Below are 27,607 nucleotides of genomic sequence, written 5' to 3'. Positions count from 1 at the left end.
AGAAACCCTGAATTCCTCTTAACTGGTTTTTACTTTTCATGGGAGAGATGGTTCCATTAATCATGTCAAAAGGACAGGCGACAGGCACATCAGGGTCTGGGCAATCCTGGGACTCTGGCCAAAACATCGTTTCAATATTATCAAAATCCCAGCCTCACAATGCAACAACCTGAAACTACTTAAAAATGTGACCTGAGATGGAAGAAGGTATTCACAAATGACAGTACAAAGGGCTGACATCCAAGATCTATAAAAACTCTTCAAACTCAACACACACAAAACAGATAACCATGTCAAAAAATGGGCAGAAGACATGAACAGACACTTCTCCAAAGAAGACACAGAAATGGCTATCAGACACATGAAAAAATGTTCATCATCACTGGCCATCAGGCAGATTCAAATCAAAACCACACTGAGATACCACCTTATACCAGTTAGAATGGCCAAAATCAACAAGACAGGAAACAAGTGTTGGAGAGGATGTGGAGAAAGGGGAACCCTCTTACACTGTTGGTGGGAATGCAAGTTGGTGCAGCCACTTTGGAAAAGTGTGGAGATTCCTTAAGAAATTAAAAATAAAGCTACCCAATGACCCTGCAATTGCACTACTGGTTATTTACACCAAAGATTCAGATGTACTGAAAAGAAGGGCCACGTGCACCCCAATGTTCATAGCAGCAATGGCCATGGTCGCCAAACTGTGGGAAGAGCCAAGATGCCCTTCAACAGACGAATGGATAAAGATGATGTGGTCCATATATATACAATAAGGTATTACTTAGCCGTCAGAAAGGATGAATACCCAACTTCTGCCTCAACATGGACGGGACTGGAGGAGAGTGCGCTGAGTAAAATAAGTCAAGCAGTCAGTCAGTTATCATATGGCTTTACTTACTTGTGGAGCACAAGGAAAACCATAGAGAACATTCGGAGAAAGAAGGGAAAAGTGAAGGGGAGGAAACTGGAGGGGGAGGGAGACAAGCCATGAGAGACTATGGCCTCCAGTAAACAACCTAAGGGTTTTGGAGGGGCAGGGATGGGGGGATGGGTTGGCCCGGCAGGGAGTATTAAGGAGGGCATGGATTCATGGAGCACTGGGTGTTCTATGCAAACAAGGAAACACGGAACACATCAGAAACTAGTAATGTACTGTACAGTGGCCAATGTAACACAATTAAAAAAAAAAAGGTGACCTGAACTGGAAAACATAAAATTTGCCTCTTAAAAATCTTTTAGAATGATTTGACCATCTGTATTATGTATTTTTAGTCACACGTAATTACAGAACTATCTTCTTAGTTTCTGACTGAACAATTTTTTTATTGAGTTTTTTAACTAATATTTTATTTATTTGACAGACAGAGATCACAAGTAGGCAGAGAGGCAGGCAGAGAGAGAGGAGGAAGCAGGCTCGCCGCTGAGCAGAGAGCCCGATGCGGGGCTCGATCCCAGGACCCTGAGATCATGACCTGAGCCAAAGGCAGAGGCTTTAACCCACTGAGCCACCCAGGTGCCCCTGACAGGCCAATTTTAAAGTTTCGATTTCTCCTCCACCTCAGTGGGGTCTGTAAACCAAACCAGAAGATGCTTCTTTAAAAGAACTCTGATCTGATGGAGGGCTCCTGCTTCTGCTCAACTGCTATTTCACACACGACCCCACCTAAAAGGTCCAGCTTGAACCTAGTCCCAAAAGAGCCACCCCAGACCCCTCACAGGACCCTTCCTCTGCCTTCCGGCTTTCTCCTTTTGCGGAAGGTCTGGAAAGCTCGGTCCACAGTTCCCACAGCCCCCTGTGGGCTCCCCGGAGGCTGTACCCCGCAGAACCAGAGAGTGGCTGAAAGTCTTCCAGACTTCTCCAAGCCGCTGCAGGCTACTCAGGGAACTGCTCTGAGAAACAGGAGGCTTGGGGGACTCCTGCCCTGACCCATAAGCGAGGCCCCGCACCAGGTTCGTGCGTTCTCTGTTCACCATGCTGCTTTGACATCTTCACGGCTTTCAGCAAAGGAAACAGTGGCCCTCCTGGGCCGGCCAGTTCTTAGAGTTACCTAAGGGTCCAGCCTGGAACATGCCTGTGCCACGCAAGCCAGCCTCCCCCCACCCCCCGAGCCAGACCCCCTGTGCCTGGGGGCCAGGCAGTGCCGGATGCCTCCAACCCAGAGCTCGTGGCAAGTACCAAGCGGGCCAGCCCTACACAGTCCCCCCACCCCACCCCTGACCTCGGCCTGCCGCCTGCACTGGCGCTTACCCGCCGGCTGCGCCCACCTGAGGACCAAGCCTGCACGACTCTTGTCTCTTGTGGCCACACCTGCCTCGCCCCTCATCAGAGCACACGGAACGAGCCCCCTGCTCACTGCCGAGGAAAGCTGCCTCTGCCAACAGGTAACCCCGGAGTTACCCACGCCCGCCAAGGCAGCTGGACTGGTCTGAAAACCACCCCGTGTGCGGTCGGTGCCCTACGGGCCTTCCCCAGAGCAGCGGAGAAAAGCAACACGCAGGGAAGGCCCGAGAGCGGCTGCGGCCCCGAGCTCTGGCGCGTGCGGGCACTCAGACTCGCAGGGTACCCAGCGGCGGGTCCTGCCAGGAATAAAGCGACCAACGTCACGGAGACAACCAGGGAAAATCAAATACAGACTGGACAGTGGAGACCAGTGAGAAACGCGCCCTAAGAGTGACAGAAGATGGCCGCGGGGTCCGGGCAACACGCAGCCACGGCCGGTCAGACGGGCTAACCGAGGTACCTGCGGGGAAAACGACGTTGACATCTACCAGTTACTGAAAAGCACGCCCGAGAAATAGACAGTCGGGTCGGTGGGACGCCCGCGGAGCAGCGAGCGGCGGCATCGACCCAGGTCTGCAACTCCGAAACGCAGCGGAACAATCAAACACTCGTGGCTGGACAGGTCAGGGTCAGCCAGCTCTTCCCTGAGGGGCCACATGGTACGTACTCCAGGCTCGTGAGCACGTGAGTGTGCAACACTCCCCTGCCCGGTCCCGGTCTCAAACCGTCACAAGAATCTGGACTGTAACCGGCCCTGAGCACCCGGTCCAGGGGCGCCAACTCCATTCAGTGCTGTGCGACCACCACGCCCTCCTCTTCCCCAACGGCTCCCGGGCTCCACACTGCAAGTCTGTCCCCACGGAGCAGTAGCTCCCCACAGCCTCCAGCTCAGGGACCCTCCAGGCCTCTCGGGGACTGTCCACTCCGGATCTCTCCCGGAGCGTGGGCCCGTCAATGCAGGCTCATCTCGGAGAACGCGAGCAGCCACGCAGGTCGCGGCAGCCGGCACGAAGGCCGGGCCACACCCTGGTCACCCGTTTGTGCCGATACACACCAGGGGCTGTTTCCTTTTCAGCTCTTCGGGACGCTGCTGCTGTGAGCAGGGGCCTGCGAGGGGCCGGGTCCAGCATCCTGAGGAGCTGCCGGACGGCCTCCCAGAGCGGTCTCGTCCTCCCCCGTTTCTCCAAATTTCCGACGACCGCTACCGCGGCAGGCACGAAGAACCAGCTCCCTGCGGCGCTGGCTCGACGCGTCCAGATTGAGGGCGTCAGGCAGCTTCTCACGTGTTACCGGCCACGCGAGTGTCTTCTTGTGGGGCGCCGCCAAGTCCTTTGCCTGTTTTTTAGTGGGTGTTTAATGTGGAGCTTTGGGAGGATTCTGTAGGTCTCTGGACAGCAAATCCTTATCAGGTATATGATTTGCAAACATTTTCTCGCTTTCTGTAAAGAAATTCTTCTCGTTTTTTGATAATGTCCCTTACTATGCAAAAGTTCTTGTTTTTGATGAAATTCTGTTTATCTATTTTTGCTTTTGTGGCCTGTGCTTTTGGTGTCCTAGCTAAAAATCCACTGCCTAAGCACAGGTCGTGAAATTTACTTTGTGTTGTTATGAGAGAGACTCCCGAGCAGACTCCCCGCCCCGCACGGAGCCCGAGCTGAGATCACGACCTGAGCCAAAACCGAGACTGGACGCTTCACCAACGGAGCCGCCCAGGCGCCCCACCTCCGTGTTCTTCTAAGGCCTCTGCGGACCTTGTGCTTGCTTCAGGTCATCGCTCCTCGCGAACTGCCACACACGGGGTGAGGCGGGAGTCTGGCTTTCTCCAGCAGGTGGAAATCCAGCTGTCCCCCGTCACCATTTTTCAAAACTGTTCCTTGTTCTTTTAACGAACATATTTTGGTCAAAAACTCACTGGCCACGGTTATGTGGGTTTATTTCTGGACTCCCGAGCTATCCCACCCCAGTGCCATGCCCTCGGACCCCACACACACGCTTCCAACTGCAGAGACCGAGCAGAGCGGCCTGCCCGACAGACGCCCGGCCATCCCTCGGAGACGAAAAGCTGCACTTACCCGAGAACACCACAGGTCTGGAGGACGGCTTCGCGCTCTGGGAGTGCTGCTTCTTCTCCAGGGCCGCCAGCATGCCCCCCAAATCCAACTGCACTGGAATCTGGCTCTTCTTTCCACTATTTTTATAACTGTTCTAAAGAATTAGAGTCAGAAGCTTTCTTAGGGTGGCGTATTTTACAAACCGTGCTTTTCACTTCACAACAAAAAGTCATAAAAGATAAAATGAAACCTCTATATAGCAACCATTAAAAATCTAAAAATTTAAAGAAAAATCCAGATAATGCTACATCATCTTTCAAGGGGACTGCGGCGGTTTCTTCCCCTCCCCTTCCAGCCCCCACGGTGCTCCGTCTGCACCCACACGGTGCAGGCGCACACCCCCAGGTAGGACACGAGGACGTGTGCGGAGTCTGTGGCAGCGGGAGTCCGTGTTTGAGGCCAACTGATGGGTGTAACTGTCTCACGGGCACCACGCAACTTCCGACTGCATCAGAGAGCCAACCGGATGCCATGAAGTCAGCGGGCTGGGACCAAGAATTTACACAAGTCAAAATGCATGTGGCAGGCGTGCAATTCAGGCACGAGCTGTGCTCTACTTGAAACACATGCTACTCTGAAAGGGCTGTGATCTGGGGTCCTCGGACACGGGCAGCTGCAGCACACCTGCCCTCGGCACGTCCTCTCCTGCCCAGCCGTGGGCCCACGTCACCAGGCGAGCGCGACGTGCCACACAGGTGGCTACAGAGACTCCGCGGGCAGGGACAGGAGAGGACCAAACTGGACCACAGGAATCCCAGGGAATCTGCACAACGTTCAGAGTCTTACTGCTCACAAATGCGAAAATACCGCCCCCACTTCCGAAGGCCAAATGGCAGTGAAAGTGCTGGAGACTCGTGGAGAAATGGGGCCAAGTGTACGAGTTCTCCACCTGGATGACGAATCACAAGTTCATCCGCAAATCCACCGCAGGGCAGGGGCTCAAGGAGAGCCCCCTCTTCACCTTGTACTGAGCACTCAGGGTTGAATTTGCAGGGAGGGGGGGCCTCCTTTTTGTTTTGTCAGACTCTGCCGCCTCACAACGCAATTCCTGTTTCCAAATAAACAGCCAACTTTTCCCACTCTCCGCCGGAGACCGCCAGGCCGTCTGTGCCGCCTCCTGATGCAGCAGTGGCATACTGCCGTCTTCTCACGACGGTGACACAACAGTGCACTTAGAGCGTCGACACCCGTGTGTGATTCTCCAGTGAAGAAAGAAATCAAAACAAAACCACCTTTCTCGTACATACAAAAGTCTGGAAGATACTTTTTTCTCAAGAGTTTAGTTAAGCAGGAAGAGTTAAGCCTAAAGCAATGACCGCGTCAATCTAAAACTTACCTGGGCCTGCTGTCTGGCCTGACATCTCGGAGACGCTACTCTCTCTCTTCTTTCAGACGCAACAGCCAGATTGGGGAACTCCTCGGCATCCTAAGTAAACCACATACCCTTGAGCTCTTGGCGGATCACGAGAACCGAGTGTGCCCACGTGCGAGCTGTTCCTTGCCCGGGATCTCTGTCACCAGCTCCCACAGAGCTCACAAGGAGACCTCAAACCGCCCCAAACCGTTTTACTCTTAGAAATTGATTTAAAGACCACAGTTCCGATCCCACTGCCCTAGAGAGCAAGTGGGCGGGGGCCCCAAGGCTGTGGGGGCCCTGGGCCCCCGGGCACAGTGTTCCAGCACCCAGCCTTCAACTGCGCTTCCGTTAGAGTACCCGTTGGTCTAGTCTCGGGAGTACTGCTCTAGTCCCGTGCGCTGCTCCCAGACTAGACAATAGAAATGAAATAGAAAATAGGGCAACAGGCCTCTAATGACAACGGTGAAGTCATTTAAAAACACCTTAGATGCTTTCGTTAGCATTTTACATGACTCAGAGAAGTGACGTGGGACAGGGGAGCAGAACTCCGTGAATTATTTGTTGGCCCAAATTATTAACACTCTGTCAGGATCACAGGTCTTCACACACGCGACCCCAGTGTCCTCAAGGGAGTGCGCCAAGAGCTCTGGGAGCCCCCAGGTTTGTGGGAAAGTCTCAGGTTTGGCCCTAAGCCGGAGGGCAGGCAGCAGAGCCGAGCACCGGGAGTCAGGCTGAGCCTGGCACGGAGTGTGAACCCAGGGCGACTCCCCGCAGCACAGAGGCTGCCCTGTGGCACCGCAGGAGAACAGTGCCCAGAGGGATTCTGCAGGTCTGTGGAATTCTCTCGGCCAGGGCCCAGGATGGGGTTATGGGAGTCTCATTTTCCCCCGAGTGAAGCACATCACAGTCACATGTCTGGACAGAAAAGAAGACCCTGCAGGCGCCAGCACGCCAAAGCAAGGGGGAACGGGAACCAAGACACTGAGGAGCCAGCGTGAGCACCGCGGCACCCGCAGACCGGCTCTCCCCGCAGGCACCCGGCTCTCGACTCCGCACGCGCCCTGCCGCTGCGCGGGGCCGCCCAAGGGGAGAACACCGGGGGCACCTATTCCCTGTAGCACGGGGCGAAGAGTACGGAAGGAAGTGCTGGGGAGTCTCCCTTCGGAAGCCTGTGCGGGTCTGTACGTCTGCTGGGGCGGGCCCATGTCTTAGACCATGAAAAGCATAATAAAGAGAAACGTACTTCAATCTTTGGCGGCTCCTGAACCGTCGTCAGGACTTCGTACTCTGATTTAGACTTCTCTTTCTTTTTCTTGTGCTTTCTTGAGCCTTCATTCTGGTCAGGATCACCGCCACGGGATGCTCTGGACTAGAGAGAAAAAACACAGCAAAGTCATGAGTTTATAAGACACTCGCGAGAATGTGTCCTTCCACGAACTGGAGCAAACTGGAGATACCAAGTTGCTCAGCCAGAAGGCGGCTCTGTTCAGAGCTGGGCTCCTCACCTCTGTTTTCCGAAGACGAGCACTCAGGACAGTACTTCGCAAGGAAAAGAAATCTGCTGAAAAAGCTGTCCTATCCAATTACTTTGAAACTGGCAGACTTGGTATCCCTACTTCTGGGCCGGAAGAGATCATTTTACCATCTCTTAATACCAACCCAAAGCCTTTTCATAAATCCAGGTGTGCTGGGGGAGCCTGGGTGGCTCAGAGGGTTCCGTGGCTGCCTTCAGCTCAGGTCATGATCCCAGTGTCCTGGGATCAAGTCCCACATCAGGCTCCCTGTTCAGCAGGGAGTCTGCTTCTCCCTCTCCCTCTGCACTCCCCCTACTTATGTACACTTGTGAGTGCTCTTTAATAAACAGTCTTTAAAAATAAAGTAAATAAAATAAACCCGGACGGGGCCATTCCTAGCAGCCTGGTGGTCCTTAAACCCAATCACACATCTGAATCCCCTGTGGAGCCTTCAAATCACACAAACGTCTGCGCCCATCCCACAGCTGCTGAATGTGACCCCACAGCTCCCACCCTCCCTCCCCGTCAGCTCAAACACACCTCAGCCTCACACCAGGATCCAGGCCAGGCCTGCGCGGTCATTCCAGCTCAAGAGCCGGCCCGTCTCCATGTCCCCCGCCAGGCCTTCTGGAGCACCCATCGCGACCAGACTGCGCCACGCCGGTCTACCAGAGAGCAGGGCCCTTCCTCGTCGGGGGCCCTGCTTTATCCCCGGCGGGGACTGTCCCTAAGAACGTTCACCTCCTGACCTAGAGGACCTGCCCCTGACATCTTGTGAAGTGAAAAGGTCAACTCTGAAAGATGAGAGTGTAGAATGGTCTCATATGGCCTCATTTTTGTTTAAAAGAAAAAAAAAAAAAAAAAACTTAAAAAACAAAGCTCTCTGTGCTGATGTTCTGAGAAGCCTGAGGTAGAATATATATCCTGTCGTTAACGCAGGCTTCCGAGGAGCCGGCAGCAAAGGGAAGACGTCTCGGTCCTAAGTGGCTCTTTGTGGCTTACGTTCGCTATTTCAGTAATAAGAGCTCACAACACAGTTTCAGAGGAAAACACCATCCCGACCCTACGACCCCCGTTATGCAGGAGACCACACCCCTAGGTTGTAAGACTACAGGTGATCTAAATTTTTATCTTAGAACTTTCCTAAAATAAACTTTCCCCACACTTATAATTAGAAAACCAATTTTAGGGGCGCCTACGAGGCTCAGTTGGTTAAAAGTCTGTCTTCAGCTCAGGTCATGATCCCAGGGCTCTGGGATCAAGCCCCGCATCGGACTCCGTGCTCAGCGGGGAGCCTGCTTCTCCCTGCTCGTGCTCTTGCTCTCTCTTAAATGTAATCTTAAAAAAAAAAAAAAAAAAAGTTTATGGGAAAATAAAACAAAATCATTACTATTAACTCTAAGAATCTGAACCGTGCATGAGGAAGCCTGGTTCAGAGAGCGAGACGGCAGCCGAGCGGCGGCCCCAGCCTGAGCCCTGCCGCGCCGCCTACGCCCACATGCCCATGGCTGGCGGCGCCACAAGTGCTCAGAGAGGGTCTGGCCTGCGGCTCCCAGGTCCTTCACGCTGTTCATAAGCGGTAAGGACAGGCTCCCAGGTCTGACTTCGCTCTAACTGTCAGCAGCACACTTCCCCTCCGTCAGCACAGCTCCCGTTTGTACGGGGTGATCTGTGACACTGTGGGGAACAGAAACTGTTCTCTTAGAAAGGGCGTCACTGCACATCAGCAAACATGGCCACATCCCCACCTAAAGTAATGTACCAACACACCATGAAAATCAAGAACAAAATCTAGGGGCGCCTGGGTGGCTCAATGGGTTAAGCCGCTGCCTTCAGCTCAGGTCATGATCTCAGGGTCCTGGGATCGAGTCCCGCATCGGGCTCTCTGCTCAGCGGGGAGCCTGCTTCCTCCTCTCTCTCTGCCTGCCTCTCTGCCTACTTGTGATCTCTCTCTGTCAAATAAATAAATAAAATCTTTAAAAAAAAAAAAAGAACAAAATCTAGACCAGAAAGAAAGGCTCGTGGAGAAATAAATCCAGGGACCGATGAAAATGACAGCTTAACATCTGAACTGAAATGGAAAAAGGATTCTGCGATGCTGTCTTACTACAGCGGCCATCAACCAGAAATCAGTAACCTACCCCAGGCGACCACAAAAGGTGGAATTCAGCTGTCTTGCTGGCCTCACCCTAGTAAGTAAAAGCAATTTAAATACAAGAGATAAAAGACTAGGAGGCAGGAGAGCAGGACTCCATATGCCAGAGTGTGACGTTCTGCAGTATCTCTGGATGCTGATCTTCCAGAACAGGGTCACAGATGCTTTAAGAGCACGGGTGTAGGGGGCACCTGGGTGGCTCAGTGGGTTAAGCCTCTGCCTTTGGCTCAGGTCATGATCTCAGGGTTCTGGGATCGAGTCCCACATCAGGCTCTCTGCTCATGGAGAGCCTGCTTCCTCCTCTCTCTCTCTCTGCCTGCCTCTCTGCCTACTTGTGATCTCTCTCTGTCAAATAAATAGATAAAAATCTTAAAAAAAAAAAAAAAAAAAAAAAAAGAGCACGGGTGTAAAACCAACACCGCCCCGTACTCGGAAAGCTACCACTTGTGCTCCCTGACTGGGGTTCTGCTTTTCTCAAGATACGAGTACAACCAACTCACATTAGCGACTACAGCACAGAATGCAACACTTTGTTAGGATCTGAGAAAACAGACTATACAGGGGCACAGAAGACCAACATAAGCCAACACGACACATACCTTCTTAGCGGAGTGGGCGTGTTTCTCTTTGTAGGAAGGATCCGAAGATAAAACTTCAGGTGGTGACATACTGACGCTCCGAGGGTCTGCGGACGAAGCGAGCGTCTCTCGGTTTATCACGGAAGTAACGTTTTTAGGGGCTGCAGACCGTTCTGTAGATAACGTCTGCCGAACGACATAACCCATTGGTGTCCAAGAGAGCTCTGCTCAAAGATAACCAAAGTGCATGAGCCATCCCAACGGTAAAATAAAACTGCTTAGAAATTCTAAACACACATTACGTGAGGTCATTACTCAGAGCATAATTAAATTCAGACTGGTGCTCCAAACATTCTCTTGGAAACTAGAGCATTTGCTAAGCTTTCTTCTGGGAACACGCATGCTGAGTTAACTTGTAGGCTGCGTGATTTTCCTAGCAACTGGCTCTTTAATTCGGAGGTGCGGGTGGGTAGACAAACCATAGTTCTGGTTAAAAAGTAACAATCCACAATTAGGTCCACATGACAAACACACAAAAATTAATAGGGCAAAGATCAAGTTTTGGCCCTACTAAGCTTGCTGTGTACCAATAACACCCAAAGTCAAAGATCATGGTCCTCAGCTACCAGAACAAGTGGTAATTTCTTTTTCAACCTCAGGCCCAAGTACAGCCACGCTTCTCCCTAGGCAGCCCAGACAGAAGAGGGCCCGGGCCGACCCTGGGCAGCCAGGGGCGACCCTCCAGTGGACGAGATGGAATGCTTTCGAGCTACACACCGTTCAAGTCCCCTTTTACATGAAGGTTTCTACCAAAGCACACACATACCACACGTGAGAACGGAAAAGAACACACGCTTGTGGACACATCATGAATAATTCTGTAAAAATGTCTCGTTAGGACAAGCTACTCAGAAAGATTAAAGGCAGAATAACTGAACGCGCTCTGATACGTCACCCTGGAGCAGCCCGGCCAGATCTCTAAGTACGCTCTGAGGCCCTCAAGAGCCTTCCAGGGGTCCTAGGTCAAAACCATTTCCCTGACGGGAGGAACAGGCCCTGCACCACCCCCACGCTCCTGCTCCTGAGTGTCCAGTGGGGTTTCCAGGATGCCGCGCAACACGGGACAGTGAAACCACCATGGCCGAGGCCGCCCTGGGCCGGCTGCAGAGTTGCACACATGACAAACGCTGCTCTCTTGGCTACGGTCTAACTTTGGAAAAGCTACTTTTCATAACAATATGCTATGTTGGGACACCGGGGCGGCTGAGTCAGTAGAGCATTTGACCCTTGACTTCCACTCAGGTCAAGGGTGTTCTGGGATCGAGCCCCATGCTGGGCTCTGTGCTTGGCAGGGAGTCTGCTTGAGATTCTCTCTCCCTGCCTCTCTCCCCATCTCTCTACAATAAATAAATCAATCGTTAAAAAAAAAAAAAAAAAAAGCTACATTAACAGGTAATGGTTTATTATTGTTACTTATAAGAGAATAATGAAGTAATATTAAGAATTTCTCAATTCTAACTTTGAATACTGCTACTACGAATCACTATCGTGCAAATAAACAGCTCTCTGGGGCTTTTTAAAGGGTGCTGAGGGGTCCTGCACCTAGAACTATGGAACCACTGGTGCAGGCTACACGTCGGGAAACAGTCATTTCTGAGTTCATCAAATTCCTCCTTAACTGAACAAAAGCAGACGTTTCACGTGGAGTTCATTGCCTCCACTCTGCGCCCCCCGCCCAACAATGTGGGATCTCGTGTATCACTCACAGCTTCTCACGGTGAGACCACCTTGTCCGCACCCAGCTGCCTTAGAGAAGGCTTCAGAAGAAAACCCCTTCTGAGGCACTGGGCCTGCACAACAGTGTGCTGCTATCTTAAGGCCGCGGCAGCCCCTCTTACCTCTGGTGCAGGAGGAGGGCCCGGCCACAGCGCGGCTGGCCACGGACTCCGCTGTGCCCGTGCTTCTCACCGCCCCTTCACCCTAAAAGGCAAACCAGCATCTTCTTACCATTTCAAACTGAAAGTAGTCACTTAATTTTTAAATACAGCTTCCCCTGCCATTTGTAAAATCTCCAAAATAAACGCTAATTAAAAATTCCAGGTTGCCCGGGTGTCGCAGTCTGTTAAGCCTCCGACTCCTGGTTTCAGCTCAAGTCACGATCTCAGGGCTGTGAGACCAAGCCCCACGTCGGGCGCGGCAGTGGGTGTGGAGTCTACTGAGGATTCTCGCTCTCCTCCTCCTCCTGCCCATCCCATCATGCCCCCACCCAGCTCTCAAGCTCTTAAAAAAAAAAATCCCAGATAAGTAAAAACATACCTAACATCAAATTTCACTCCTTGTAGAAGCCACCCACAGTGTTCAGCTGAGCCCGCAGTGTCCCCTACTTCTCTGCCAGGGGGAGAACAGGCCCCACGGAGGGGATCAGAGCACGCGCACCACACAGCTTCCTAACTACACGACAAGTTCTGCATCAGCACAAGTGTGCCCCCACCACGTAGGCTGCAGGGCCCCTGCCTGGGGTTGGCAGGGGGGCACTGTGCACCATGCCCACGCACCAAAGTCCCAAAAAATCCCTGAGAAGGTCCACAGAGACGACAAATGTACAAAAACACGAGGCAGCAAATGAGACACGGGCGGGTGAGCACACGCAGACAGACGTCAGGGTGAGCTCGGGGTGAGCACAGCACTCAGGGTGAAAGGGAACGGATCCATTCAAATCTGAACGGGCTTACACTGTAAAGCTCAGAGCCTTCCAAACGTGTCCCACTTGTCTGATTCACTAAATCGGAGCCCAGTAACAAAAAGTAAAATTACTGAAACAGCCCGTTCTCTGAATACAACTTACCTGCTCACCATGGCTCACCTGTCCGAGAGCGTTACAGTAATTACACACACATCCATCAAGGGTCAGTGCAACAGGTTTTCAAAAACTACTTAATGACATGGAAAAATGCTAAAAGTCTTAAAAACGCAAACACAAAGTCCTACATGTGCCTATCTTCAAACTGAGGGGATCCCCTCAGGCCCCACAACGCACCTTTAAAAAAAGATTTAGGTGATTAACACGGTTTTCTCTTGAACAACTTCAGACAGAGGTGAGCCTTGAGCAACATGGGGGTTGGGGTACTGACCCCTGGAGACACGAAACTCCACATGGAACTTCTGACCCCCCAAAACGACTAACAGCCTACTACTGACCAGAACCCCGACCGACCACATAAAGAGTTAACACGCACAGCACACGTAACCTGCGTCACATCCTGTACCCTAACAGCACAGTAAGCTAAAGAGAACATCACTAAGAGAATGACGAGGAAGACAAAATGTTTACAGTACTGCCCTGTGTTTATCAAAAACACCCTTGTCTAATGCAGCTCAAACCCCCGCTGTTCAGGGTCAACTGTTTTAAAAATTTCTCATGTTCAAAGATACCCCTAAAATAGGGAGAAAAGTCTGTTCTACAAGAAAAAGTTAGAAGTCCCCGTGTAACTCAAGAGTGTGAACGCATCCTCAGGCAAGGAGTCCAGACGGACCCCTCCACCCGGTGCCACGTGCCTCACTTCGTGTCCAGACAGGTGTGTAGCCGGTGACCACGACACAACAGCTCCCTGGCGGCCTGTCCTACTTCCCCAGAGGCTCACAGGCTTGGGTTAATGCACTGACCACCAGGGACGCACACAGGCAGCCCCTCGAGCCTCAGCTACTCCACACACGCAGCCGGACCAAAGGGGTCACACGGCTGCCAAACCAGAGTCCTCTAGCCCAGCTGGCTGCCTGCCTCCCTCGTCACGGCTTAGCCACAGGGAAGCGCGTCGCGGCGCACAGCGTCAAGGTCAATGCGTGCGGGACGCGGTACCTTCTGCACAAGGCAGGCGCCCTGCCCGCCGCTGGGTGTCAGTGGCCTGGCACCCAAGCATTCGAGGAAGCAGAGCGCCCACCATTCCGCAGACAGGTGGCCGGGGGCTCCTCCCGCTCGCCCTCCCACCCTCTCTCGGCAGAAACTGGGGAGAAGCCACCTCGGGAACTACTAACCTCAGCACGTCTTTTCCTAGAAGCTGGAGGGACTGAAACTGCAAGACCAAATGCGGAGCACGGGGTGTTTTAGAAATCGTCAAATGGCAAGCAAACCACACCGTGACTATGCTTCTGCGGAGCCGGTGATGGCACCAAGAGCGCGGTGCGGACAGAGAGCCTGGAAGAACCGGAGGCTACCCCGCACAGTCTGACACACTACTGCTGGACTGAAGGAATCCGTTTGTCTCTACTGCAAACATGCTGTGGGAATGCAGTGCTGGGAGTGAGGGGACACCGGGGGCGGTCTACGCAGCGGGACCGTGCCGGAGCCCGACCCCCGTCCCCCGCAGCTAGCAGGCACCAGGAAGCGCATTCGGCAATTCTTTTAGAATCTGCTGTACTAGGGCCCACCCCAGGCTGGAAAGAGTCCAAGCAGACGGTCCTCTGTGTGCACGGCAAGGCCCCCACGGCAAGACGGAACGTACCGAGAGGCACCTACCAAGGCGCGTGGGGAGAAGGAAGGAAGGAGAAGGGGAGGAGGGACACAGAGCGGGGGCCCCGCACGCACCTCGGCAGGTCGCACCACCTCGCGGAGAAGGGGAAGGTCGGCCGAGGCGGGGCGCAGAGGGCCCCACTTGGGCTGCTTCTGCGTCTCTGCGACCTCACTGGTCTCTGCACCCTGCTGTTCAGGGAAGTCCAACCTGGTAAACTCAAGGCCGGGTCTGGAGGCAGACACACTTTTCTCAACGATTCTGGATTTCCTGTCTGTCCGTTTCTGGTAACCGTCTGTAGGAACACAAACAAAAGGGGTGAAAACGTAGCTGTTGTGTGAAGACCCGGACGCACACCGCAACCGCAGGGCGAGACGCCTCTCGCTGCCGACACACCGACACGGGCCTGTCCGAGGCCCTCCGCCATCTGCCAGCGATGCCGCCTGCGGAGCGACGGGACGCAGTGAGGGCCGGAAGCGCCGGCTGCTGGGGTCGGGCCGCAGGCAGGAGGAAGCAAAGCGCACTGCAGCTGTGAGGCGGAATTCTACAGCTCGCCAACTAGCTACTGCAGCCTGACCTAACTACCCTCCACACGCGCTGCAGGGTTCCGCAGATTGACAGCGACGCCAACGAATTTCTTCTCAGTGATACCTCTCCCGCACGTGAGAGGAACTTCGGAAGAAAGCAGGCAGAAGTCAACTTGGAATGCTGATGCGACTGGACGGCCAGGAAGCCAGTCACTACGGTTAACTGCACAACTTTCCTCGCAAAGTGCCCTGCGCCAAATGGTTTCTGAGTGAAGTCAACACAAAGAGAAAAACTTCTATACCAAGTAATGTAAGCTATACCTGTAAATAAAATGGCCATTCCTAGTAACTACAGTATTACAGAAGGTGTAGCTCTCTGCATAAACAAGCCATCAAACGGCACTCGTCCACACCGGCCACCCTGCAGCCACTAGCTTTCAGCCACAGCCTGGAAGAGCAGTTTCCAAGGCCGGAGCAGACACGTCCCTGAGGAACTACACTGCCCCAGGCTGGCTGTTGCTCAGGATGGGATTCAAAATGCAAACTCTCTCACCTGCTAAAAAGTGTCCCAATGGGGGCGCCTGGGTGGCTCAGTGGGTTAAGCCTCTGCCTTCGGCTCAGGTCATGATCCCAGGATCCTGGGATCAAGCCCCGAACTGGGCTCTCTGCTCTGTGGGGAGCCTGCTTTCCCCTCTCTCTCTGCCTGCCTCTCTGCCTACTTGTGATCCCTGTCTGTCAAATAAATAAATAAAATCTTTAAAAAAAAAAAAAAAAAGTGTCCCAACAGAACACCAGAGAAGCTATTTCAGGAACAAATATCGTCAAATATAGTCCAAGGGATGTGCCTGCGATTTACTTAAGGACATGTCTCGAGGCCTGTGGGTGCCACTTACTTGCCATGTGGCTTTGAGCCAGGTCCTGCCACACTAGGGCACACCACAGAGCCCCGCCCTCCCCGACAGGCCCTTCCCTGGGCGGAGAGGTCTCCAGGACCGACCAGAGTCGATCCGATCCGCAGAAACAGGTGTACAAAGAACAGAGCCACTTCTGGGGCGGGCGGGGGAGGACAACAGGACATCAGATAGTATGTCTTTTTCACCTGGTTTCAAGGTCGCGTCCGCGTGAATGGATGCAGGATGTGAACCTCTAACTGATTTTGTATCAGATGACAGAGAGCCGTCCGCCTTCTTGCTGTCAAACTTTTGCTCATCATACGTTTTTTTCTGTGGGGAGAATTAAAAAGCCCCGTGAATTAAGCAGACCAGCACCATGAAAAAAGGCTTAAAGCAGAAAATCCCTACTAAGTATCCACAACAACTGTTTCAAAACCGGATAAAGACAAATCAGTTCCTAAATATACAAAAAAGATAAACAATACTTAACTACCACGTGAGAACCAACCAGCTCTTTCTATCTTAAACGCTACGGTACCCCCCACCAGGGCGGTAAGCGAACCTTGAACGGGGCTCTTGGGTCTTGTGGGAGAGGGCACGTCTGCTCGGCTCGCGGCTTCACGGTCTGGAAAGCTCGGTAGGCGCCGGGGTGGCCGTAAGCATAGGGCGAGCCGGGCACCGGGCAGACGCTCTGCGAACACTCGGCGGGGTAGGGAGAGTAGCTGCCGGGATGAAGAGCGAGCTCCGAAGACAGATACTGAGGAGGAAAAGCGGAAGCTCCGAAGGCCACATCTTCAGTATAGAGCTTCTGCCTAAACAAGGAGGTAGGTTTTAGTTGAGGATTTCACATCACCAATCCAGGAGCTCTTCCGTAAGAAGCACAGTTAAACCCTCGAGTGCTTCTGAGGTCGCTGGCTCTGGCACGGAGACGCCTCGGAGAGTGGAACAGAGGCTCCGGCCTCCTCCTCACCGGTGCCGCACTCACTGCTGGGCTGACGCCCTCGGCAGGACGGCAGCGCGACAGGCAGCAGCGAAGCCCAGGGACGCCTCCGCAGCTCCGCACCGCCACACTGTCAGACGTCTGAGAAGCGTCCGGCAGCCACCGGGGCCCAGAGGGCCACCCAGACCACTCTCCCTGCAGAGGGGCTTTCACAGAGCCCCCGCCGCCCCATCCGACCTCCAGCCCGACCAACCCATCCTGTGCTTTCCGGCCTCGCAGGGCCAGAGCTGCGAAGGGGACACTGTGTCCGTTGGCCTGGGAGCTGCAGCGCACCGGCCAGACGGGCGCCGTCTGTGCACACCGCCGTGCCCCCTGTTTGCTCAAACTGCTAGGCGAGGCCAAAATATAATTTAACACTGATTTTGTGAGCAAATCTGGTATCCAGCGAGAGGCTTCAATCCTCCAGCAACGAGAGACGATACAATGGCCCGACACGGAGCAGATGAGCCGAGACACAAATGAGCTCCAGCCAATGTTTCTGGGACTTCCCAGAGCTGAACATCTTCCTGTAGAAAATCAAAAGAATCCCAAAGCGTGCTGGCCCACAGATAGGTAGGAAAACCAGAGCTGCTGACGAGGCACCCGGGCGACCCTCTCCCAGCGGGGCTGCCGGCAGGCGCACGCACAGGCAGCCCCCTCCAGTGCACAGTCACGGTCCTGTCCCAGGGCAAGGAAGGGCCTGCACTACAGGGCAAAGGAGTCACCACCCACCCCTGAGACACCCTCAGCAGAAGGTTCCCTGCATGCACGCACATGCAGTTCCTAACTGGGCGGCCTGCTGTCACGGTCTCTGAACCCGCGACATTTTACAGGAAGTTCACACCCAGGAAGACCATTCACGAACTCCAGTAATGAACTCTTCCTAATGAAAACCCAAGAAAAACCCCGTACATGGTACCTGTCTCAGCACACCTGCCCCAGCGCTGCTCTTTGCAGAAAAGAAAATGATTTAAAGCATCGTCCTGCTCCCAGATGCGAGTCCCTGTTTCACTTTATCCGAAGCTCAGAAGATCTGAGGGCGGGGTGGGGGACGTGAGGGGTGTGGGAGGGTCTGTTCCTCACGGGGGCGGGCAAACACGGGCTGAGAGCAAAACGCCGCAGAGAAGCGCTAGTCCAACTGCAGACACAGACACATGAACAGACCCATGAAGTTTAGCTAAAGGAGGAAAGGGAGGCAGGGGCCAGCGGCTGTGAAGGCTGCGGCCTCCAGCGACCCTACGTCCGCGACCCCAGAGCCCTGGGCGTGCATCCTGGCTCGATGCAAAATCTAGTCTCCGACTTTGGACAAGTGCTCACTGGTCTCTCTTCCTCTGGGAAGCTGGCGTTTTGCTTTCCCAACAAGGCCAAAACAACGGCAGGCAGAAACGACACCCAGTAAAATCTCACGGCAACGACCCAGCACCCCCGGGGCTCGCGGCAGCTTGCGTGTAAAATGCCAGTTGCCACAAACGACGACGTAGCCGGACCCCAGCACCAACACGCGCCCCCCCCCCCCCCCCCCCCCCCCCCCGCAAGCCCCGCCACCCCCTCCTCACCCGGCATCCGCAGGGCTGGCCCTTCTGTCACACCCCGGGGAAAGCCCCGCCAGCCTGGACTCCAAAGGCTCGGCCTGGAGGACCCTCCTCCACATCTCCTTCCTCTCCAGTCAGACGGACCTAGACCCCTCCTCGGTCTGCTCAGACTTCACATACGGACACCTCGGCCAGCTCCAGGCCTCACTCAGCCCCCAGGTGGCCCCACTCACCAGTTCCCTGTCCTCTAATGGGCACTGGAGTCCAGGCTGTGCTGCTGGACCCCAAACGGCCCCTCTTCCCACCCCCAACCCTGCATGTACTCAGCCAGCAACCGCCACAGCCTCTCTCCTGCCAACACCACCCGGACCCCCAGAGGCCTTCCCAGGCCGCAGGGCTCCGTGTACTTCTTCCCTAGCTTCAGTGCCTGGAACCCAGGCCAAGTCTTCAAGCGGAAAGAATCCAGGAGTGAGCGGCCCGAAAGCGCGTAAGACACAGCCAGCCGTGCCCCACCTCCTGCCCAGCACACCGGGTCCCTGCGGCCGACCCGGGGCCTGCTTGGAGCACGGGGGCTGCTCCCACGCCCTCCAGGCGCCCTCCAGGCGCCCCCGCCGTCAGGCAGGGCTCAGCCCCAGCAGCTCCTCCAGCCACACTCTGTGCAGGGATACTAGTTCTCACAGCCGAGACTCCCTCAGCAGTGCCCAGAGCGGACCACGGACTGCAGCAGGCTGAAGTGCTCAGCAAACACTCGTCCCCGCGGCAGTGGCAGCTCTGGGGAGCTCGAGGGGTGCAGGCCAGAGGCACAGACGCTCATTCTGCTTCGGGCACTGCCCACCTGAATGACCACACGTTTCTGGCCCCAGCTTCTCAGGTGTCAAGTAACACGACGCTGCCTGCCCACCTCGTGGCCTGGCACAGGCACGGGAAAGGCAGGAAAGACCACGCTGCTCCCTAGGGAAAAGCGCACGCGGCTCTTTCCCCGCAGGGGCGAGCCTCATTCACAGGAAACCCGGCTCGGGCAGGTGTCTCAGCCTCCATCAGAATGGACGAGGTCATCGGTTCTCAAATACGCATCCCCATTCTGTCCCCTTCAAAGGCTCCTGTCCTTCCTAACCCTGCCCCTCTGCTTTCACACCTCTTTTGTCCTTAACTGTTTTCTCATCAGGCAGGAATACTGTCAGCCAATCTTTTCCTAGGTTATATGTAATTAAAAGAAAAAAAATTAAAGCCAAAAAAAGAGTATAAAAAACTTAATTTTTAGGGCACCTGAGTGGCTCAGTCGGTTAAGCGACTGCCTTCGGTTCGGGTCATGACCCCGGCGTCCTGGGATTGGGATCGAGTCCCGCATCGGGCTCCCTGCTCAGCAGGGAGTCTGCTTCTCTCTCTGACCTTCTCCACTCTCATGCTCTGTCAAATAAATAAATACAATCTTTAAAAAAAAAAAAAAAAAATACCTAATTTTTAAATTCAACAGTGCACACCCTTAAGCTTCTGATTCTTCTGGATTCATGCTACTCCCAGAACATTACTTCAGCTGTAGGAACGTTTTCCACCTTCACTTTGGCTAACTGGAATCCCACCCGAAACAAACGGCTTCGAATCCTTCTCACTGAATGAAATATATTTTATACTTTACTTTGTGAACCACCCAAGGTAGGGAACAGCTCAGATGAGACCCATGCCAACCTTCCTCTAACAAAGGATGAAATCACAGGGGAAGACCTGAGTGTTCCTAGCAAAGCACAGAGGCAGAATTTCAACTTGGTCAAAAAATACAACGTATATATACCAAACCGCTCGATGGTTTTATTATTCATTCCAAACTTTGTCCCTGTGAACACAAGCCTAGAATTTGTACGAAGTGTACGATCGACACTATGCAGGCATGAAAAGGAAACATGTGCGACCCCAGCAAGGGAACATACAGACAAGGACTCTGACATCACAAAGGTGATGCAGGCCGTTAAAAATCAGGTATTCTACACAATTACATGCAGGGCTGAAGGCACGGCTTTCTAGATTCAGCTATTAATGGAAACCATTGTATAGATTCCTAAAGAGCGAGACTTGAGAAGAAAAAGGAAAATCGCCAAGCCAACATAAGCCTTCTTTCAATACAGATTTAGGAGAATTTTATGACCCAAGCTTCTAGACGCTGCCCAGGACATTTACAAAGAAAAGCAGTAAAAAGCAAAGCTCAGCCAGTCCCAAACAACTTCCCCCAGAGGGAGCAGCCACGGTGCGAGCCGCACTCCGCCCCCGCAGGATTTCACGGTGTCACAACCGCAGCGCGGATTTCTCTGGGCTCGCCTTTGCCCCCTCCTCTCGGCGTCCCCAGCACGCATCTCCCCGGGGCACGGGACACAGTTCCGACCCCAAGCACAAAGGAACCTGAAAACTGCATTTCCCACTAGGGAATGCAAGGCAACCTGCACACGTCCTTTGCCCAAAACAACGTGGGTGCGAGAGCTGAAGTTGGTGTTTTCGGGGCTGGACGCAGTGGGCTGCGCCACTGCCTCTGGCCCTTCTCGGCCGAGGAGCAGCGTCGTTCTGAGAACGCTGGCCACGTCAGGTGCAGCCCCTCGCCCTGGAATCCCCGCCAGTGCCCGCGGAGGGCGGACAGGAGGCGGATACGTACCCAGGCCCCGGGCGCTCCGGAACAGGCGGGTGGTAGGCGGCCGCACAGCCGGGGAAGCCGCCAGCTCCGGAGGACTCCGGCCACGCCGCGCTGAGCCCAGCCAATTTGGGGACGAACGGTTTCACATCCGCGGACAACTTGACGCCCTGAGGGAAAACGGGGTGCGGCTGACGACGTGCATCTGGGTGTGAAGCAGACGTGAGCACAAATCCCACGGAGCGGCGCCGGGTTCCTGCGGCACGGCGGCCGGTCCCGGGAGTGTCTGCGGCTCAAACGCTGCGTCCCGCGGAAGCAAGAGTCGGGCGGCGAACCAGCTCCCCCGGTGCCGGTGCCGGAGCCGGTGCCGGAGCCGGTGCCGGTGCCGCCCAGGCCGCGCCCTGCGCGCCAGTGAGGACGGGTGCGGGAGGCCGAGGGCCAGCGGGGAGACGGGACGGAGTCCGCGCCGGCCGACGGGGCTGCGACAGCCTCGGCCTGCGCGCGCTGTCGCGTCCCCGCCGCGGCCACCGAGCACCGAGCACCGAGCACCGCGGGGCAGGCCCGGCCGCTGACCGGCGGCCGCCGACAGTCCGCCGCGGTGCGGAGCCTTATGCCCACGGCAGACCCTGTCCCGTCCGTCGGCGAAGCGCCTCCGCTCAGGAGCCAAGGCCAGCCCCGCCAGGACGCCGCGGGTCAGCAAGCCCGGGACGGGACCGCAGCAGCGGCTCTTCCCGCGGCCGCGGCCGCCCCGCGAGGCTGACCTCGGCGCCTTCCGGTCCGTCCGAGCGCGGGTCGCGGCGGCCGCCAGGGCTCGTCTAGCGGTGCGGCCGGGCAGGCCGAGCGGACGCCCGCGCTGCCGCCAACGTCTGCGGGGCGCCCCGGCGCGAGCGCGGCGACCCGGGGCGGGGGCGCAGTCCCGGGCCTGCCCCGCTAACCGCGGCCGCCGCCGCCCCGCGCTGACCCCGCCCGCGCCCGCCCCCGCTGCGGGGCGCCGTGCTCACCTCGCCCACGGGCTCCCGAGGCCCCTCCGACGCCATGGCGCGCGGCTCGGAGGACGCCCGGCCCCGGAGGCCGGCAGCCGCCCCGTCGGCCGGCGGCTCGGACGCGCGGCGCCCGGACTCCCCGCTTTTCCGCCTTCCGAGCGGGCGCCAGGAAGTGCGTCACAGAAACGCACCCAGGCCCGCCCCCGACCCCTGCTTCCGACCGGAAGTGGGCGCGCGGGCCGCCCTGGTCCCGCGAGGCGGCGGCCGCCCTCCGTTAGAGACCTCGGGCGTCCCCGGACGCCGCCTGGCCGGGGGCACCCGAAGCGGAGGACGTGGACTCAGGCCCAGGAGGCCTTGGCGCAGGGAAGCGCCCGGGGCAGGAGCACTGGGCGGCGCGCAAGGACGAGAATTCCCAGACGGCGCGGCCACGCACCACTGCGAGCAGCCGGGCCGGGCGGGCGGGCGGGCCGGGAGCGAGGGGAGGGCACCGGCGCCGCCGTCTGCGGCTGCCCGCGGGGCTGGTGCATGCACCGCCAGGTCCGGCGGCTACCGCGGGCCCCGCCCCGCCCCGCCGGCCTCCCGGGCAGCCGCAGGGGCTGCCGGGGGCTGCCGCGGGCCCCCGCGGGCCCTGCTCCTTTACTGGGCAGTCCCCGAGTCTCCCACCTGTAGCGGGTCCCCCCGTCCCTGCACCGGCCGCCCGCACGGAGGACCGCAGCCTCGGGGCTTCCCTGTCTGCAGCAGCTAGGAAGCAACTTCGACGCCAACCGTGTGGAACGGCGTTTACGGTTTAAGATGCTCTGCCGCTGTGGAGGGAGCACTACGGCGACTCAGGCCCCTCTCGGCCAGCAGACGTGGCATCCTCGGATCGGCCCCGGTCTCCAGACACGAAACGAGCACCAGAGCCGTGAACGGCTTCTTCCCAGTGAATCAAGTCCCTCCCTCCCCAAACCGCGTGACCGTAAACCCATTTAATCCCACCTCTTTACGTCTATTTCCTCCAGACCAAAACCTAGAACGGAAACCCTCTATCCTTGGCAGACACAAGTCAACCTTAGAAGATAAACCCCAATAACTTCAATGATAAATGCAACATACAAACTTTATTTAACAAAAGTAACAGGTCAAGTCAAACAGGCACTTACAGTAAAGAGAAAAACCAACTACAAATTTTATCTTAAACACCTTCTAGTAACCTACTTGCCGTTGCATTTAACTGAGCTCTGTTGCTGTGAAGAATACAGCTCATGCACAGGTATGGATCAACAATTTGTACATTTTTCAAGTATTCACTGAATACTACCCTTATATACACATATACATTAAATTTGAAAAAAGACTTAATTGACAATCCCCAGGTAGACTTCATTTTTGTTGCTCTTTTGGAAGAGGTCGTCGAAAGAGAAGAATATGTGGTTCTGTGGAAACAAAATATAGAATTTTAAAATATGGTTAATACTCATTCATTCAACCCAAATTTGAAATTCTCAAACCAAAATAAATCTATTAACAACTGTCACTTATCGAAATATCTGAAATAAACTTTGCTTCAAAAGTCACTGTCCGGGCCCCTGAGAGGCTCCGTGAGTTAAAGCCTCTGCCTTCAGCTCAGGTCATGATCCCAGAGTTCTGGAATCGAGCCCTGAATTGGTTGGGGGTGGGGGGGGGGGGTCTTTGCTCAGCGGGGAGCCTGCTTCCCCCACTCTCTCTGCCTGCCTCTCTGCCTACTTGTGATCTCTCTGACAAATAATAAAATCCTAAAAAACAATAGAAGAAAAAAGTCACTGTCAACTATAAACATTAGAAAACCACCTGATGGAGAACATTCCCCACAGTGTTTTACCTACCCTGAGGAAAAAGAGATGTCAAGTGGAGAAGCCACTTCGAGGAAAACAGGTTCTACATTTAGGATCTCAATTCCAGTGAAAAGGAAAGACACCTAACACCAAATTCAAAAACCACCAAACTGTAAAAAGTGCAGATCCCAGGGGCCCATTCCTGGGATCTCTTTCACTGGGTGGGAGCCCTGGGTTCTAGAGTTTTGAACTCCGGTACAATTAAATGCCCCCAATCCCCCCCCCCAAAGTCAGTTTCTGATGCTATTGCTGCTTTTCTTTAAGAGCAGAAAACAAGCTCTGTTCCACCTAATTCGGTTTCTATATCATGCCCCCCAAATTTGCTCAAAGCATTATAATTGTTCAGTTAGATTTAATTAAGGATACCACAAAAGCAGAATTGAACCCTGTGAATTTGAGCTTAACATTTCATATCCAGAAAACTCTGGTAAAATCCACACAACAGAACACTCGTTCTATTGTTCAGGGTTCATTCACTAGGTTACCTTATCTCACCTTGGTGTAGCAAATCCCAATCATCCTTTAATAGAATACTAAAGGCAAAAACAAATCATTCCAAATTGTGTTAACTTCTACTGCAGCAAAGAACTTAGGGACACTTCAAAGTGTCTTAAAGCCCTTAGTTTTTAAAGACATAGGTCACCAGAATTACTTATACTTACAGTAAAATACTTTATCAATGGCACATTTTAAAATGAAAGAATTGACTTTTTTTTAACTCCTAATCTTTCCGCAGGTAGAATAATGCATTCCTTTCACTCGTGTGGTATTATTTACTACAAAATGTAAATTCTTCCTAGAGAGGAAAGGAATCAGCCATTCAAGAAGAGTCAGACTTACCAGGGTTGCTTTGGAAATACCACTGAATGTCAGTATTACTTAATTTTCAACAACCACAACCACTACTTCTTTGGTTTCATGGATGCTTTCCTAAACGGCAACCCCTACCTGGCTCGTGAATCATGTAGTGAACCCAGCCTAGACTCTGTTGGACGCCAAGTCTCCTCCACTCCTCTTCCGACATCAGATGGGTTTTCGGGACTTGTTTGGAAAGTTCTCTGGGTAACATGACATGCCTGTTAAAAAGATATAGCCAAGTATTAACAAATACACCTTTCCTACAAATATGGTCACTTTAGAGATGCATTTTTAGGACACGTGACATTGGAGTTCAAAATAAAGATCTTTAAAGCAACCCTTGTTACATTACTGTTGGCATCCATCTCGAGGACGGTCTACCACCTCTAATTCTGATTTTTTATGGCCTAATGTTCAAAACAGGAAGAATGTACAGTCCAAAAGCAGAAAGTATTTTGTTTAGAATTTGCCTCTTCTTCTCTGAGACTGCTTGCTGTCTCAATGTTCTTCAGGAATAGAATCCCCCAAATGCAAGGCGGGCTCACAGCTGCCCAAAACATCCCAGCCTCCCCACAGCTAACCTCTGGTGACTTAAATCCTGGCAAATAGGATATAAGCAAAACATACACAACTTATGGAAACGGTCTTCAAAAGGAAAGAACATGCCAAACTCTTTTTCTAAGTCTTTCCTGATGGGTTAGGAAGCCGACTGATGTGATCAGGCAGCCAGAGAAGCCATCTAAGACCACCGAAGCCTAAAGTGAGGCTGAACCCTCACTGTAAAACTGACATCCCAGACCCACGGAGACTCTGTAGAAGAGGAAAAATAATTTGTTAATTTGGGTTTCCCATTTCTCAACATTCTAGATCTGTGGATGAGTTCTTGTATACTCTACAAGTTGCTTTGTTCAAATTAAAAAGCAAAAAAACAAACCCAAGTGTCACGTATGTACGTGTACCTGGCAACCTTGCACAAAGACTTTCAGTTTTCAGTAAGTTACTGACTTCTATCGGAATGACTTCTATCCAAAACTTCACTAAGCTATTTTTAGGAAGATGTGTAATACTCTTCAATGTCAAAAACCTCAAGAATATATACAATTGTAGCTTTGTAAAATTCTAAAAGACCAGTCTGCAGCCCTCTTAACTGCAGTAAAAAGTTCTTTATTAATCACAATTCACAGACCCATTTTACCATTTCCAGTAGCAGTCAACTGTACCGCCATCAACAGGCACGAACCCAGTTTCGGGACTGCTAGAAAACCTCTATCTGACAGTCCGCTGGCTGTGGGGATGAGACTTGCGCCTTCTGGTCAGGCCCACTTTTCTGGCACCAAAGAGAACGGGACCCAAGCTTTGCACAGTGGCAGGATCGTAGCCAATGAGCTTCATCCGAGGCGCGAATGTTGCTAATCCGAAACGGAACCCATAACCCAAACCGAGCCCTAAACGGTCGTCAACGTCTGGCGAGTTACGTACCCAGCTGGTGGTATTTACACAAAAGAGGTCAGCCTGTGTTCGCCCCAGAGCTGTGCCACGTTGCTAGGTCGGCCCGGAGGCCACCCAAGGGCACCACGCTGTTCCTCCTAACTGCAGGAGCTGCCGCTGACCTCCCACAACACTGCGACAGGCCGCCCACCCACAGGTAGCGTGTGCCTCCCCCAAACTTAGGGACCGATCGCAACCTCTGACCAAAGCCTGCTGACCCGCCCACAGCCGCTCAACACGTACTCGCGGTCACCCTGACGCTGCTGCTCCAGCGTCTACACCGATTCCTCCCTGGCCTCCGAACCGATCACCTACAGCCACATACGCGTGCCCCCGTGTCCCCCGGGCTCACATCCCCTTCCTCGCCCGCAGTCGTGCCAACGGGCCCACCTTCACGAAGTCGGACTCCAAAGGGGCGCGCCACCGGCCCCAGCTCTGCTCGCTCCGCGTCCCGGCCCGGGGCGGACCTCACCCGCACCCGCAGCGCGCGCCTCCGGGCCAACCAGCAACGCAGACCAAAGCCGGCCGCCGCCCTCCGCAGCCACCGGCGAGGCCGAGCCCACCCGAGCTGCTCGGGGACCGCAGGACCGCGCCCCGGAGGGCGCTCGGCTCCCGGAGGAGCGGCCTGGGAAAGGCTCCTCCAGGGCTTCTGCGACCTCAGTCCACAGCGTCCTCTACCGACTGACCCGGGCCCCAACGTGCCGGCGCGCACCGGGGCAGAGCCTGGGCGCCACCGCGGCCAGCCGCCCCGAGCGGGGACTGGAGCCCGCGCGCCCCGAGCCGCCTCGGCACCCGCCGCGTCCGGGGTCCGGGCTGCGGCGGCCCAGCGCGGTCGGCACCAGCGCCCGCTCCGCCCCCGCCCCGCTCCGCCCCGGGCGCGCGGCGCAGCCGCACAGAAGCCGGGTCCCCCGCGGCCGCCCCCGCGCCCCCCGCGCCCCCGCCCCCGCCGCCGGCCCGCAGCCCCGGCCCCGCAGCCCCCGCCCCGCTCGGCCGCGGCGAACAAAGGGCGGGAACCGAAGGCCGCAGGCCCCGGCGCTCCCGCCGCCGGCCGCCCCCGGCTCGACCTCCGACCCCGACCCGGCCCCCGGCCGACGCGCGGCGACCCGACCCGGCCCGACCCGACGCCGACCCCGGGTCCCGTTCCGCGGCGGAGCCCGCCCCGCCGGCCGCACTGACCGGTACTCGTAGTGCTCGTCGAAGTACTTGTCCGAGTAGTAGATCTGCTTGTGGGCCATGCTGCGGGCGGGCGGAGCGTCGGGCCGCACGACCGCCTGTCCCCGGGCAACGACTCGACTGCGACCAACCGACCGCGGGCCCAACGATCCCGGTTTGAATCCGACAGCCTACCGCCGATTGGACGGAGCCGTCAGCCAATTGCC

General features: G+C 55.0%; 2 protein-coding genes across 3 annotated transcripts in view; both read right to left on the bottom strand.

Annotated features, from left to right (window-relative positions):
- The window catches only part of SECISBP2 (SECIS binding protein 2), a 43,910-nt gene extending 21,762 nt beyond the window's left edge, over positions 1–22,148 (bottom strand). Inside the window, exons 1-10 of one of the 2 annotated variants that reach the window (XM_059412095.1) lie at positions 22,048–22,148; positions 21,071–21,216; positions 16,484–16,733; positions 16,128–16,251; positions 14,579–14,796; positions 11,895–11,976; positions 10,018–10,220; positions 6,993–7,118; positions 5,729–5,818; positions 4,354–4,486 (exon numbers count right to left, since the gene is read on the bottom strand). In XM_059412095.1, the coding sequence (XP_059268078.1) occupies positions 4,354–4,486; positions 5,729–5,818; positions 6,993–7,118; positions 10,018–10,220; positions 11,895–11,976; positions 14,579–14,796; positions 16,128–16,251; positions 16,484–16,733; positions 21,071–21,216; positions 22,048–22,083 (1,408 nt within the window). In that variant the 5' untranslated portion in view covers positions 22,084–22,148. The remainder of the gene's footprint in view (positions 1–4,353; positions 4,487–5,728; positions 5,819–6,992; positions 7,119–10,017; positions 10,221–11,894; positions 11,977–14,578; positions 14,797–16,127; positions 16,252–16,483; positions 16,734–21,070; positions 21,217–22,047) is intronic. The other variant, XM_059412096.1, reaches the window with a different exon arrangement.
- Positions 22,149–23,110: 962 nt separating this feature from the next.
- On the bottom strand, positions 23,111–27,588 carry CKS2 (CDC28 protein kinase regulatory subunit 2). The gene is made up of 3 exons (XM_059412098.1): positions 27,405–27,588; positions 24,831–24,958; positions 23,111–23,444 (listed from the first exon to the last, which is right to left on the bottom strand). Exons 1-3 carry the CDS (start codon positions 27,461–27,463, stop codon positions 23,392–23,394), a joined length of 240 nt encoding a protein of 79 aa, XP_059268081.1. The 5' UTR covers positions 27,464–27,588; the 3' UTR covers positions 23,111–23,391.
- Between the last annotated feature and the right edge of the window lie 19 nt (positions 27,589–27,607).

This window comes from Mustela nigripes, chromosome 9 (assembly GCF_022355385.1).
Source record: "Mustela nigripes isolate SB6536 chromosome 9, MUSNIG.SB6536, whole genome shotgun sequence".
Classification (NCBI taxonomy): domain Eukaryota; kingdom Metazoa; phylum Chordata; class Mammalia; order Carnivora; family Mustelidae; genus Mustela; species Mustela nigripes.
This window is presented reverse-complemented; position numbering and strand designations above follow the sequence as displayed.